At 41.9% G+C, this 16207-nt stretch overlaps 1 protein-coding gene across 2 annotated transcripts in view; it reads right to left on the reverse strand.

The window, feature by feature from the left end:
- ca5a (carbonic anhydrase Va) overlaps positions 1 to 15566 on the reverse strand; it is a 25162-nt gene extending 9596 nt beyond the window's left edge. Inside the window, exons 1-3 of one of the 2 annotated variants that reach the window (XM_061917480.1) lie at positions 15075 to 15566; positions 8125 to 8322; positions 5873 to 5991 (exon numbers count right to left, since the gene is read on the reverse strand). In XM_061917480.1, coding sequence (XP_061773464.1) covers positions 5873 to 5991; positions 8125 to 8322; positions 15075 to 15219 — 462 coding nt within the window. In that variant the 5' untranslated portion in view covers positions 15220 to 15566. Of the gene's footprint in view, positions 1 to 5872; positions 5992 to 8124; positions 8323 to 8458; positions 9176 to 15074 lie in introns of those variants that run through there. The other variant, XM_061917481.1, reaches the window with a different exon arrangement.
- Positions 15567 to 16207: the final 641 nt, after the last annotated feature.

Here is a 16207-nt window from a genome sequence, read left to right on the forward strand (position 1 = left end):
GAGAAGACAAGAGGCACACGTGTCAAACATGAGCTACCATGCGAGAGTGGCAATAAACTTCAACATTGAGCTCCTTTTTATTTCCGCTTTCAAAATAAATTGTCAGGACTAGACAAAACAAGGGTGTAGTAGTTATGTCCACAACTAGGGATGTCACGGTGTGAACATTTCTTATCACGGTTATTGTGACCAAAATTATCACTGTTATCATTATTATCGCAGAATTTTTAAATGTGCTCAACATTTTCAAAAAATCTAAATATTGACAAAATAAAAGCAACGTCAAATAGTTTTTTTCTTCGTTGTATACTTTCAAGAGGCCTGCAAGTGTTTTTGTCTCCAATATTGTCCACACCTGTCTCCATCTAAGAACAGCAGTGCGCTCCTAAACGCATGCTGAGAAGCAAGGAAAAATGAAGTTAAACCAAGCGCTTGGCACTGTTTACTCCAAGGGGAAATCTCCAGAACAAAGTCTGTGTAGTTTGTCCGCCATGATTTTCAAGCCAAATGACACTAGTGCGCATGCGCCAGTGCTGCTGTGACTCCGTTTTCAGGAAGTAGGCAGTGTTGCCTAAAATGCATTATTAAATAACGTTTTTTCAGTAATTACAAAATTTAGACGGTATTACTAACCGTCAGGATTTTACTGCGGTTTATCATTATGCCTTTCACTGTTACATCCCTATTCACAACTGAGATTGGTTCTTTGTGCAGTGCGTGTATAATGCTGCAATTCTTCTAGTTTAAATAAATTTAAAAAAAAAAATTTAATACTAGTTGATTTATTTATTTAATACTTGATGTGACTCCCATTAGGTTAGGTACATGTTTTATGTTTCTTCCAGTTGTAAGCCTGACTTGACTTTGATGATTTAAACAGGATAGAATACAGAACGAGGATGTAAAGTTGTCAGACAGGACTGCAACTTGATCCTCTTTGAGAATATGCATTCATGCAGAGTCAGCTAAGTGATGGGAAAAAACATGACGTTACGACATTCCTAGCATCAGCAATCCTGTCTAAATACAGAGAGAAAATTGGTCAAATATGCACTTATAAATAAAAGAAGAGTCCTCAACGCACAGTTGGTTTTTAGCGAAACAGATTGTATCTCCATTACAGATATCGATAGCCACCTCTTACTTGCAGATTTTCACTGTTTAGAAGGCACAGACAAGGGAGAAACGTGTGTTTTTGTCACAAATAAAGATGTTGAATGAAGGCCAAAAATATTGTTAAAAAAGTGCAGTTCCCCTTTAATGTTGAACATTGTTAGACAATGTGTATACGTTCAAAAGTGTTTTAAAAATTTTGCAGTAAATGGAGATGTTACTAAACAATGACACAAGCAGGAGCGAGGGAGACGACAGAGTGAAAGAACATTGCTACATTATACATAGAGACTACACGCCAAAAAGGTGAAGAAAATGGGCAGCAGTAAACTAAACCTGAGGCGATTTGTTTTTCTGGATGTAAATTTTTGCGAAAGACAAGAAAAAACCTTTACCTGGATGCACATTTTTTAAATATTTCTTTATGTTTGTTGTTTCACTGTAAACAGTCGGACATTTACAAATATTACACACAATTTGGAACTTTTGTCCAATTGAGATGGGTCTATATTTAATCTTTTTTTCAATTATGTTCCATGTTGCGCGGATAAATTATTCAAACAAAAATGCTATGTAATATTTTTACATCAGAATCTTTGTACACATATTTTGGTAATAAATCAATTTAAACAACAAAAATGATGAGGGGAAAGTCAGCTCTTTTTAGGGAGCCGATTGGCCAAAAAACAGCTTATTTTAGTATACAAAACCCAGGATTAGGTCATAAACCATGACACAGTGACACATTTTCTTTGATTAATGTGCAATACCGTGGTAGAGGAGTTTGCGTGTCCCAATGATCCTAGGAGCTATGTTGTCTGGGGGCTTTCATGCCCCCTGGTAGGGTCTCCCAAGACAAACAGGTCATAGGTGAGTGAGCAGACAAAGAGCAGCTCAAAGACTTCTATGGAATTACAACAAAATTAACTCAGATTTCCCTCGCCCGGACGCGGGTCACCGGGGCCCCGCTCTGGAGCCAGGCCCGGAGTTGGGGCACGATGGCGAGCGCCTGGTGGCCGGGCCTGTCCCCATGGGGCCCGGCCGGGCACAGCCCGAAGAGGCAACGTGGGTCATCCCTCCAATGGGCTCACCACTCATAGGAGGGGCCATAGAGGTTGGGTGCATTGTTAGCTGGGCGGCAGCCGAAGGCAGGGCACTTGGCGGTCCGATCCTCGGCTACAGAAGCTAGCTCTTGGGACGTGGAACGTCACCTCACTGGGGGGAAGAAACCTGAGCTAGTCCGCGAGGTAGAGAAGTTCCGGCTGGATATAGTCGGACTCACCTCGACGCACAGCAAGGGCTCTGGAACCAGTTCTCTCGAGAGGGACTGGACCCTCTTCCACTCTGGCGTTTCCGGCAGTGAGAGGCGACGGGCTGGGGTGGCAATTCTCATTGCCCCCCGGCTCAAAGCCTGCACGTTTGAGTTCAACCCAGTGGACGAGAGGGTAGCTTCCCTTCGCCTTCGGGTGGGGGGACGGGTCCTGACTGTTGTTTGTGCTTACGCACCAAACAGCAGTTCAGAATACCCACCCTTTTTGGGCACACTCGAGGGAGTACTGGAAAGTGCTCCCCAGGTGATTCCCTTGTCCTACTGGGGGACTTCAACGCTCATGTTGGCAACGACAGTGAAACCTGGAGAGGCGTGATTGGGAAGAATGGTCGCCCGGATCTAAACCCTAGTGGTGTTTTGTTATTGGACTTTTGTGCTCGTCACGGATTGTCCATAACAAACACCATGTTCAAACATAAGGGTGTCCATATGTGCACTTGGCACCAGGACACCCTAGGCCGCAGTTCCATGATCGACTTTGTAGTTGTGTCATCGGATTTGCGGCCTTATGTTTTGGACACTCGGGTGAAGAGAGGGGCGGAGCTTTCTACCGATCACCACCTGGTGGTGAGTTGGCTGCGATGGTGGGGGAGGATGCCGGACAGACCTGGCAGGCCCAAACGCATTTTGAGGGTCTGCTGGGAACGTCTGGCAGAGGCTCCTGTCAGAGAGAGTTTCAATTCACACCTCCGGGAGAACTTTGAACATGTCACGAGGGAGGTGCGGGACATTGAGAACCTCTATTGTCGAGGCGGCTGATTGGAGCTGTGGCCGCAAGGTTGTTGGTGCCTGTCGTGGCGGTAATCCCAGAACCCGTTGGTGGACACCAGCAGTGAGGGATGCCGTCAAGCTGAAGAAGGAGTCCTATCGGGTTCTTTTGGCTCATAGGACTCCGGAGGCAGTGGACGGGTACCGACGGGCCAAGCGGTGTGCAGCTTTAGCGGTCGCGGAGGCAAAAACTCGGACATGGGAAGAGTTCGGGGAAGCCATGGAAAACGACTTCCGTACGGCTTCGAAGCGATTCTGGACCACCATACGCCGCCTCAGGAAGGGGAAGCAGTGCACTATCAACACTGTGTATGGTGCGGATGGTGTTCTGCTGACTTCAACTGTGGATGTTGTGGATCGGTGAAGGGAATACTTCGAAGACCTCCTCAATCCCACCAACACGTCTTCCTTTGAGGAAGCGGCGCCTGGGGAAGCTGCAGTGGACTCTCCTATTTCTGGGGCTGAGGTCGCTGAGGTAGTTAAAAAGCTCCTCGGCGGCAAGGCCCCGGGGGTGGATGAGATCCGCCCGGAGTTCCTTAAGGCTCTGGATGCTGTGGGGCTGTCTTGGTTGACAAGACTCTGCAGCATCGCGTGGACATCGGGGGCGGTACCTCTGGATTGGCAGACCGGGGTGGTGGTCCCTCTCTTTAAGAAGGGGGACCGGAGGGTGTGTTCCAACTATCGTGGGATCACACTCCTCAGCCTTCCCGGTAAGGTTTATTCAGGTGTACTGGAGAGGAGGCTTCGCCGGATAGTCGAACCTCGGATTCAGGAGGAACAGTGTGGTTTTCGTCCTGGTCGTGGAACTGTGGACCAGCTCTATACTCTCGGCAGGGTTCTTGAGGGTGCATGGGAGTTTGCCCAACCAGTCTACATGTGCTTTGTGGACTTGGAGAAGGCATTCGACCGTGTCCCTCGGGGAGTCCTGTGGGGAGTGCTCAGAGAGAATGGGGTACCGGACTGTCTTATTGTGGCAGTCCGCTCCCTGTACGATCAGTGTCAGAGCTTGGTCCGCATTGCTGGCAGTAAGTCGGACACGTTTCCAGTGAGGGTTGGACTCCGCCAAGGCTGTCCTTTGTCACCGATTCTGTTCATAACTTTTATGGACAGAATTTCTAGGCGCAGCCAAGGCGTTGAGGGGATCCGGTTTGGTGGCCACGGGATTAGGTCTCTGCTTTTTGCAGATGATGTAGTCCTGATCGCTTCATCTGACTGGGATCTTTAGCTCTCACTGGATCGGTTCGCAGCCGAGTGTGAAGCGACCGGAATGAGAATCAGCACCTCCAAGTCCGAGTCCATGGTTCTCGCCCGGAAAAGGGTGGAGTGCCATCTCCGGGTTGGGGAGGAGACCCTGCCCCAAGTGGAGGAGTTCAAGTACCTAGGAGTCTTGTTCACGAGTGGGGGAAGAGTGGATCGTGAGATCGACAGGCAGATCGGTGCGGCGTCTTCAGTAATGCGGACGTTGTATCGATCCGTTGTGGTGAAGAAGGAGCTGAGCCGGAAGGCAAAGCTCTCAATTTACCGGTCGATCTACGTTCCCATCCTCACCTATGGTCATGAGCTTTGGGTCATGACCGAAAGGATAAGATCACGGGTACAAGCGGCCGAAATGAGTTTCCTCCGCCGTTTGGCGGGGCTCTCCCTTAGAGATAGGGTGAGAAGCTCTGCCATCCGGGAGGAACTCAAAGTAAAGCCGCTGCTCCTTCACATCGAGAGGAGCCAGATGAGGTGGTTCGGACATCTGGTCAGGATGCCACCCGAACGCCTCCCTAGGGAGGTGTTTAGGGCACGTCCAGCTGGTAGGAGGCCACGGGGAAGACCCAGGACACGTTGGGAAGACTATGTCTCCCGGCTGGCCTGGGAACGCCTCGGGATCCCCCGGGAAGAGCTAGACGAAGTTGCTGGAGATAGGGAAGTCTGGGCTTCCCTGCTTAGGCTGCTGCCCCCGCGACCCGACCTCGGATAAGCGGAAGATGATGGATGGATGGATGGATTATTTCTGAAAACTGCATATGAGTGCTTTTTTACAACTAAATGTGACGGGCAAGTATTTGTTCATCACACACAGCACCCTGCTGTGATTACAGCAGTGAGTTTGAGAACAGTAAGAAATTGAGCTGACTAAAACTTAAAATGAGCTAAAAGAAAGTGAGAAGTTGTTTACAATGCATTTGTACTCCATTTTTACTGCCCACATAGCCTCCAATAACCATTTTGAGTACAGTAGAGCACATTAATCATTCATTAAACATTACAGGGATTTGTACTGACATCCACAACATTTGTAATCATCTGTGGAGACCAAGCTTTGTACTGTACTACTACTTCAAGCAATAGAGTCAAACATACACAATGAAAATGTTTTGATTTTTAATTTCACACACTATTTCATGCATTTGTACTTTCTGTGCAGTTGTATATCATTCAATTGAAGCGTGTCTAAATAGATATTACATTAAGTGCATGCATTTTTGAGCAATTTTCCCACACAGACATCAATATCAACTCATTTTGTAGGTGATCGTAGTGCATTTGAACAACTTTTTACTCTCATCTGATCAATACATTTTAAGAGGAAAATTAATACACTGATCTTTTGATTTATCCAATGGAATGACTGACGAATAAACTTCACTTAACGTCACAGAAATTGTACCATACCTCAGCAGGAAATAACCTCCTGTCCACAGTGTGCTCTGACCCCCAGGCATTGCTCTCACCCCAGTGGAAGTGGAACTGACACAGCCTAAATGTGTCTTGCACAGGGCCTCCTTTCAGTGCTGTTGCAACAACGGACAGGATATAGATTAGTTCACTTTACCATTTACCAATCCTCGCACTGTAGTTAAAACAGGCCTTGTATTCTAATAAGGTTATGTCATTTAAAGGGGTTGTATTATGCAAAACCAACTTTTCTTACGTGTTTGTACCTGTTTTTGTGTATTTGGGACCCCCACAAGTCCCGAAAACATAAATTCAACCAATGGAGGCATGGCGGAGATATTTTTCATACAATCTCGCCTTCATCCAAACTTGCTCCATGCGAGCCATTTGGAATTTGCCCAACTTGTGACGTTTTCCAGAATTTTGACATAAGCTAGTTGTTGTAACTTATACAGTATCTGTCAGTAAAACTTCATATGGATATGATAGGATAAGATAGGATAGACTTTTTTCATTCCATGAATTGCATAAAAACTACAACATGGCTGATGGGGTGGAGACGTAGTCGAAGGGGGCTTGTCCTAGAGAACAGCTTCGAAACTTAAATAAAACCACTTACAAAAGGCGCATTCTGAAAAGATGGTCAGACAGTGGCTTAAAGATGGTCTTCAAAACAAAATCTATGCACAATTTGGACCAAAGCCCCACAGTTACATTTTATGTAGATCTCAAAGAAGTGTTTTAAATGTATAAAAAAAAGTCATAATATGACCCTTCAAGTAATTACCAGTGATGTAACCAAGATACTACAAGACAAGAGTCTTGTTTTTCGTAAGGTATTAATGTCTAGCCGTTTTAGCGGGATTATTCTGCAATTGGCCAGCTTGTAGAAATGACAAGTTTACCTCTGCAAGCCCAAATTCCTTCAAATAGCCTTAAAAAATCTAAACACGTTTTACTTTGAAATACTGTTAGACGACAATACATTTACAGCATCTAAAGAACAGTAACAGTAACAGTGGGTAATTTATGAATATTATTAATGTATTAAGATTTACCTCATCACATTAACAAATACCATGCATTTGATTATGTATTTAACATGGATTCTAATTTTTGGGGGGAAAAGTTTATGTTAGAAACCTGACAGCTCAGTTGCCAGAATTGTACTGTAAAATGTACAGTACTTTGTACAGTGTGTAACTGTAAATACAAAACAGTACCAGCATTTTTATGGTAATATTCTGGGGACTAACTAACCTAACAATTTTTTATGTAAAATATATGATAATATTTACAGTGCACATTTTAATAGAATAAGTTGCTTTTGAAATCAATCATAAGTCAGGCAGATATTTAAGTATTTATTTGTAATTTAACATTAAACAAATATGTTTGAAATGTATAACAACAATAGGGCTGTACATTTATGACAATAATATTGTGTTGCATTATTAAAAATATGAATGTTTAAAATATATGCATGTATTTTTTTCTGGCAAAATTAAAATATAAATATATTATATATAAAGTAAACATATAAAGTACTTTATTGAAGCATAGTATTCCCAAGCCATACAAAAGCATGTGGTGGGCCAGATCTGGGCCCCAAGTATTGGCTTTGATACAAATGCATTAAACAATTACTATTAAGTGTTGTAATTTGTGGTCTATAACTGTACTCCGCCATTCTAAGAGCTGTGTCTAATATTATGACTCTCATTGAGCTAAATAAGGTAAACACATCACTGTCAGTAAATCATCTTACTAGACTTTGTAACTTGTCTTAACAAAAGACTGCATTATGTCACATAAACAAAGAGTTTTCTATTTCTGTTCCACAAATAAGCACGTTATAAGAAATGCCTGGTTTTCAATAGATGTATTGTGTACTCTAGTAATTATTATTTTGCTTTACCAAATGATACAACAAAACCGTCTATACATTACAAAGGTTGTTAAGCGTAGTAGTCACATGACAGTCACCAGATCCACGTGGTGGTTTTATCTGCGGTTCTCAGTGTAACACTGATTATCAACTTCTGTTGCAGAGGCTTTTTTAGATTTTGTTCTGAATGAGGAAACATGTGGCTTGCTAAATCATGCAAGTTAGATTGTCATGTTGTTATGTCTGGATTTCAAATGTTTCATTTTTCTCAGAGTTCAGTTTTTGCAGTGAAACCTTAGGGTCATGTAATAACTAACCCATCTTAAGTTGGAACCCGATAAAAACGACTTGGCATACTTACTGGACCTATCTGTAGTGTCATCATATTCAACCAGGAAGGAATAACCATTATTCCAGATTTGCTGGCAAGTGGTTGGGTCATAATGAGTGGTCAAAGGTTCCAGTTGGGAATCAAAGACACTCTTACGCACGACGATATCAATAGGAGACTGGCGATCACCTCCTGGAATTGCAAGGGGTCCCTGCCACATGGGGTGCACTGAATAAAAAGGTAGGAGGGTTGGAAGAAAGACAGAAAGGCAAAATCAATCAGATTTTGTAAATAAATGCATTAAAAAACATTAAAAACAGTGGTTTGCTAAAGTGCAGGTCAAACACAAAAGGAAAAACCTTACTTTTCATGTTGTATTCAGCGGCACCCTTCTTTGTTAAACAGTCCATTTTAAAATGTATAAAAAGACACTATGAAAAATGACACTTTGTCAAAGACAAGACACCGTCCGCCAGCTGCCTGACAGTTTTAAACGTAAAGGTACACACTGAGTAATTCTACTTCCTTTTAGCCCTCCTTTTTAGCCCTCCTTTTATTCCTGAAAGGAAATGACTAATCGGGAGAAAAGTGGGCCGGCTGTGCAGAAAGTGACCTACGGAATGTCCTGGCACTCCCCCAACTGCCCTCCACAGGGAGCGAATCAGACCGAACGTCTGGCTGGTCAAAAAGTCTGCTGTCAAAAGACCGGACTTTTAATTACACATAACTGTGCTTTCCTTCCTCGTCTTCTTCTCTTTAAATCCACAGAAAACAAGTCCTCCTGTGCGTCAAAAAACCTCAGTTTAAGAACGGAGTCTTTGCTGTGAGAGTGAGCACACACGCTTGAACAATCTTTAAGCTCAGAAACAACATAATATACAATCACGCAGCTTGCAGTTTACGCTAAGAACAGGTCTGACTTCATCTCCTTAAAAAGCCATAAGCAACTCCTCCATGGATATTATGCGGCCTAATTCTGTTATTGCAACGGTGCAAATAAATTTCCAACAAAGCATTTCACGCTCATTCAGCTGGTGAAAGTGACTTCTTCTCTGCATCAGAAAATCTTCCTTAGCGCAAAACCTCAAACACTGAACAAGTTGTTTCAAGTTGGAACTGTGTGAACTCCAGAACACCGCAGTATAGTAGACAAACCCGTATGTCCTGTAGGTGCCTAGTATTGGGATGTTAAATAACTGGAAGCTAAAAAGGTCAACATGGCAAGACTTTAAAAAAAATGTTTTATCTCAAACTTTAACTTGCAGTCATAAAAGGCACTTTTCATCCAAATATAAACTCTTTGTGCTACTGAATCTGGTTTGAAATCACATGGTTTTAAAGTAAGCCTGTATATTTGCTGCAGAATAACAAGAGCAACCTCTGCTGTAGAAGGCTAAAAACTACAACATGGCTTACAAGGTGGAGATGCAGTAGAAGGGGGTTTGGCCTCGAGGAGAGCTTTGGCAGATGAATAAAACTGCCCACGAAACGGTGCATTCACAAAGCACCAACATCACACGTTAGGTTAAGTAGACCATAAGGTATTGTTTTAAATGTAGAATTTATTATGACCCCTTTAAATTAAACTGGTCCTAAAGTTATCTTGTTAACCTGTGGTTTTTGAGCTGGAAGATAGGCTTATTTCTCTAGTGCTTGTTTTCTGTTGTTTTTTTTTGTCATGTTACAAATTCAGTTTTTTTTTTGTCATGTTACAAAAGAATCACATTTTTCCCAATTCACACATCTACAAACTTGCTATTAGCTGATAATAGGCTCTCAACCAATCACGGAGAACCTGACAGAGCCTTGTCATTAACAGAGCATCGAAAGGGGCGGGTCATGGTGCCATCAGTGTGTGAATGTGTGTGTGAATGGGCGAATGTGGAAATACTGTCAAAGCACTTTGAGCTCCTTAAAAAGGGGTAGAAAAGCGCTATACAAGTACAACCCATTTACCATTTCTCGTTGGAGGGACAGGTGAATAAACAGGTGCTCTGTCTGAAAGAGCTCCTATGAGTTGCTGAAAGTGTGCATTCCTGACTGGAAGATGTATCCTGCCTTTATTTATCTGTTCACTACAGTGTGTTCGATCAGTGTTAATGTGTATATTAAAAGGGGAATTGCATTTCTTCTTCTTTTTATTTTGCGTATCGTTTTAAATCCTTATGTGAGACAAGAAGGCATGTTTATTTTAATGCATTCTAACTTGTAAATAAACTTTAGCAAAAGTCAGCTAACAATGGAGTCAATGGTAGTTGTTCTATTTCGCCTATATAGTCCTGTAAAAAGCATCTAAAAAACTCCATTAATGTTTTGTACACACACTGTAAGTATACAGTAAATGTAATGTAGTAGCAGGATGTTCCCTTTTCCCTTCAACGACAACGCTATAATCATGACAAAATTCATGAGAGGCAAAAGAGAGACAACTTCAGAACAAATGATGATCCAGAACCTTATATTTTTTTAGCCTGGATACAAGGAGGATGAACTACAGTACATTCATCAAACTCAAGACTCAGGGCCAGATCTATCCCACCAGATCTTTTAATATGGCCCAAAAAAGCCTAGAATGAATCTGCATCAATAAATTATGTCATATTTTTAGTTGAATGTAGTTGATTTTGACAGAAAAGTGCTTATCTTATTATTGTACAACAAAATATTCCAAGCATTTGTTGTGATAAAAATATATATTGACTTGTCAATATAACTTCTAATTTCAAAACAAGACATCCATCAGTTTGTTAACTAAATATATACGATAATCAAATGCATAAGCTGTTGAGTAAAAATGTCATGAAGTATTTATAAGTTTTTATTCATATACATCCATCCATCCATCCATCATCTTCCGCTTATCCGAGGTCGGGTCGCGGGGGCAGCAGCCTAAGCAGGGAAGCCCAGACTTCCCTCTCTCCAGCCACTTCGTCTAGCTCTTCCCGGGGGATCCCGAGGCGTTCCCAGGCCAACCGGGAGACATAGTCTTCCCAACGTGTCCTGGGTCTTCCCCGTGGCCTCCTACCAGCTGGACGTGCCCTAAACACCTCCCTAGGGAGGCGTTCGGGTGGCATCCTGACCAGATGCCCGAACCACCTCATCTGGCTCCTCTCGATGTGGAGGAGCAGCGGCTTTACTTTGAGTTCCTCCCGGATGGCAGAGCTTCTCACCCTATCTCTAAGGGAGAGCCCCGCCACCCGGCGGAGGAAACTCATTTCGGCCGCTTGTACCCGTGATCTTATCCTTTCGGTCATGACCCAGAGCTCATGACCATAGGTGAGGATGGGAACATAGATCGACCGGTAAATTGAGAGCTTTGCCTTCTGGCTCAGCTCCTTCTTCACCACAACGGATCGATACAACGTCCGCATTACTGTAGACCCCGCACCGATCCGCCTGTCGATCTCACGAATCACTCTTCCCCCACTCATATACAGTCATGTTTAAAAGTATACATAGACTTGTGAAGGACATAATGTCATGGCTGTCTTGAGTTTGAAATAATTTCTAAAACTCATTTTATTTGTGATAGAGTGATTGGAGCATATACTTGTTCGTCACAAAAAACATTCATGAAGTTTGTTTTCTTTAATGAATTTATTGCGGGTCTACTGTAAATGTGACCAAATCTGCTGAGTCAAAAGTATACATACAGCAATGTTAATATTTGGTTAATCCCCTCAAATCCCCCCAAAAACGGATTAACTTGCTGTAACATAAAGACAATATGCAAGATGCATATGCAAAAGTGCAATATATTTATCTGTACAGTAATCTATTTATTTATATCTGCACCTTACTGCTCTTTTATCCTGCATAACAATGAGCTAATGCAACAAAATGTTGTTCTTATCTGTACTGTAAAGATCATATTTGAATGACAATAAAAGGAAGTCTGGGTCTAAAAGCAGTTAATTTTTGCTTTTGATTGTAATCCTTTATGATATGATCAGCCCAGGCTAAGGTTTGAATAGGTTTGAAGCCTGGCATTAGAGAACAAGAAAATCCAGTTATTGGGTGTGGTAAAGAAAACTGGAGGAAGTTGTATGGCTTAACTCAAGAGCTCCAGCACATACAGTAATACTGTTTTGATGTCGCAGCAGAGAGCATGCATGGTTAAAAAGTAGGGATGTTCGATATAAATGCTTTAAAATGTAATATTGGAAATTATCGGTTTCAAAATTATCAGTCTCAAAAAGTAAAATGTATGACTTTTTAAAACGCCGCTGTGTACACGGACGAAAGGAGAAGTTCAGAGCACCGATAAACCTTAAAGGGTTCCTTTGCGTGCTGGCCCAGTCACATAATATCTACGGCTTCTCACACACACAAGTGAATGCAAGCATACTTGGTCAACAGCCATACAGGTCACACTGAGGGTGGCCATGTAAACAACTTTAACACTGTTACAAATATGCACCACACTGTGAACCCACACCAAACAAGAATGACAAACTCATTTTGGGAGAACATTAACACCCTAACACAACATAAACACAACAGAACAAATACCCAAAACCCCTTGAAGCACTAACACTTCCGGGACGCAACCCGATTCGCCCCCCACCACCTCACTCCTACCTACCTCAACCTCCTCATGCTCTCTCAAGGAGAGCATGTCCCAAATTCCAAGCTGCTGTTTTGAGGCATGTTAAAAAAATAATGCACTTTGAAACTTCAATAATAACAATGGCAGTGCCATCGATGTTGGCACTTTTTTCCATAACTTGAGTTGATTTATTTTGGAAAACTTTGTTACATTTTTTAATGCATACAGCGGGGTATCACAACAAGATTAGGCATAATAATGTGTTAATTCCACGACTGTATATATCGGTATTGGTTGATATCGGAATCGGTAATTAAGAGTTGGACAATATCAAAAAAGCCATTATCGGACATCTCTATTAAAAAGGATGCAACATCACACAGCGGCTGCCAATGTAGAGTAGACCAGTGGTTCTCAAATGGGGGTACACGTACCCCTGGGGGTACTTGAAGGTATGCCAAGGGGTACGTGAGATTTTTTTTAAATATGCCAAAAATAGCAATAGTTCAAAAATCCTTTATAAATATATTTATTGAAAAATACTTCAACAAAATATGAATGTAATTTCATAAACTGTGAAAAGAAATGCAACAATGCAATATTCAGTGTTGACAGCTAGATTTTTTGTGGACATGTTCCATAAATATTTTTGTGAAGAAATGTTTAGAATTAAGTTCATGAATCCAGATGGATCTCTATTACAATCCCCAAAGAGGGCACTTTAAGTTGATGATTACTTCTATGTGTATAACTCTTTATTTATATTTGAATCACTTGTTTATTTTTCAACAAGTTTTTAGTTATTTTTACATCTTTTTTTCCAAATAGTTCAAGAAAGACCACTACAAATGAGCAATATTTTTGCACTGTTATACAATTTAATAAATCAGAAACTGATGACATAGTGCTGTATTTTATTTAGGCTTCACGGTGGCAGAGGGATTAGTGCGTCTGCCTCACAATACGAAGGTCCTGAGTAGTCAGGGTTCAATCCCGGGCTCGGGATCTTTCTGTGTGGAGTTTGCATGTCCTCCCCGTGAATGCGTGGGTTCCCTCTGGATACTCCGGCTTCCTCCCACCTCCAAAGACATGCACCTGGGGATAGGTTGATTGGCAACACTAGATTGGCCCTAGTGTGTGAATGTGAGTGTGAAAGTTGTCTGTCTATCTGTGTTGGCCCTGTGATGAGGTGGCGACTTGTAGATAGGCACCAGCGCAACCGCCACCCCCCGCGACCCCAAAGGGAATAAGCGGTAGAAAATGGATGGATGGGGATGTATTTTACTTCATCTCTTTTTTTCAATCAAAAATGCTTTGCTCTGATTAGGGGGTACTTGAATTAAAAAAATGTTCACAAGGGGTACATCCCTGATAAAAGGTTGAGAACCACTGTACTAGACCACACGTGACGTAACAGGAAGTTGTGCATTTAAAAAAACAAATAATCAGATTAACAGTTTAGGGCAGTGGTTCCCAACCTTTTTTCAGTGATGTACCCCCTGTGAACATTTTTTTAACTCAAGTACCCCCTAATCGGAGCAAAGCATTTTTGGTTGAAAAAAAGAAATAAAGAAGTAAAATACAGCATTATGTCATCAGATTCTGATTTATTAAATTGTATAACAGTGCAAAATATTGCTCATTTGTAGTGGTCTTTCTTGAACTATTTGGAAAAAAAGATGTGAAAATAACTAAAAACTTGTTGAAAAATAAACAAATGATTCAATTATAAATAAAGATTTCTACACATAGAAGCAATCATCAACTTAAAGTGCTCTCTTTGGGGATTGTAATAGAGATCCATCTGGATTCATGAACTTAATTCTAAACATTTCTTCACAAAAATATTTATGGAACATGTCCACAAAAAATCTAGCTGTCAACACTGAATATTGCATTGTTGCATTTCTTTTCACAGTTTATGAACTTACATTCATATTTTGTTGAAGTATTATTCCATCCATCCATCCATTCTCTACCGCTTATTCCCTTTTTGGGGTCGCGGGGGGCGCTGGCGCCTATCTCAGCTACAATCGGGCGGAAGGCGGGGTACACCCTGGACAAGTCGACACCTCATCGCAGGGCCAACACAGATAGACAGACAACATTCACACTCACATTCACACACTAGGGCCAATTTAGTGTTGCCAATCAACCTATCCCCAGGTGCATTATTCTTCAATAAATATATTTATAAAGGATTTTTGAATTGTTGGTATTTTTTGAATATTTTTTAAAAAATCTCACGTACCCCTTGGCATACCTTCAAGTACCCCCAGGGGTACGCGTACCCCCATTTGAGAACCACTGGATTAGGGAAATAACTTGCAACTCCTATTGACTGGCATTCATTTTAAAAATGTATTTTAACTAAATTTCTGCATGCACATGCTTTCCAGTCAATAGTGACACATTTTTGTATGCTACTCACTTTGCGACAGCACAAATCTACTGGAGCACGCCGTCAAGTTGCATCCTCGGACGGGGATGAGCCGCTGACTCCGCCCTGCATGTCTGAAGAGCTGTCGGTGAAGCTGACCAGCCAGAGGTCGAATAACTGAAGACAAGATCACCATCTTTTTTTTTTTTCCTTAGTAAACGCTTTCCTCGCACTGGGACGCCTTTTTCCCCCGGGAATGTGAAAGCTAAAGGTTAGCTTAACTAGCTAAAAGTTAGCTGTCAGTCAGACGCCAAGCTTGGTGTGTCTTTGCTTCCGTAATGTGTCCAAGGAGGCGGGGGGAAGTCTGGTTTCTGCTTTCAGGCGCTGCCACAATAATACCGAGGTGGAAAAGGTAAAAGTGTTATTGTAAAGCTTCAGCGTCTTTTTGTCGCGAATTTCCCAATAAAAAGCAAATAGAAAAGTCGATGACACGCACACGTGACCTGAGCACTAATACAGTGTTTGTCTGCCAGCAGCAGGGGGAGGGTCCCGAGTGTGGACCAATCAAAAGAGGGAGGGTCTCTGTTGTGGACCAATCAGCGTCGATCTATCGAGGGGCGTCAGTGTCATCAGTGATGATGGCTCATCATCATCACATTACCAACAAAGTCAAAGAGGTATCATTTAAAATCATCCATCGCTATTACTCTGTAAAGACTGTGATGGTTAGATACAAAAAGGACATTGATGTTACCTGCACCTTTTGTAACATGCACCCAGAGACTTGTTTTGGACTTGTGAAAACACTCGATCACCATGGCAGGGCATCTGTCGCTTCATCCTGGACAATATTTTTGACAAATTTGTGCTTTACTTTAAAGATGTGATTTTTGGTTTTACACTGCATGAACAAAAATTTGAAAAGGAATTCTACCTTTGCAACCTCATTATTTTATTGGCTAAGTTTTATATTCATAAATGTAAGTTTCTTAATACCCGTCCTATCTTTTGTGCCTTTAAAAAAGATCTGGAACTTGACATTAAAACGCTCTCTACCTCTAACAACAAAAAAGCTGTGAAAACGATGATGCTGTGTTCCAAATTTAAGTTGTTTGATGAATCTGAATAAGCCTACGGCTTTGCATTTTGTTTATTATTTATATATATATGTTTGTATTCTTTTT

This window comes from Nerophis ophidion, linkage group LG12, assembly GCF_033978795.1.
Source record: "Nerophis ophidion isolate RoL-2023_Sa linkage group LG12, RoL_Noph_v1.0, whole genome shotgun sequence".
NCBI classification, from domain to species: domain Eukaryota; kingdom Metazoa; phylum Chordata; class Actinopteri; order Syngnathiformes; family Syngnathidae; genus Nerophis; species Nerophis ophidion.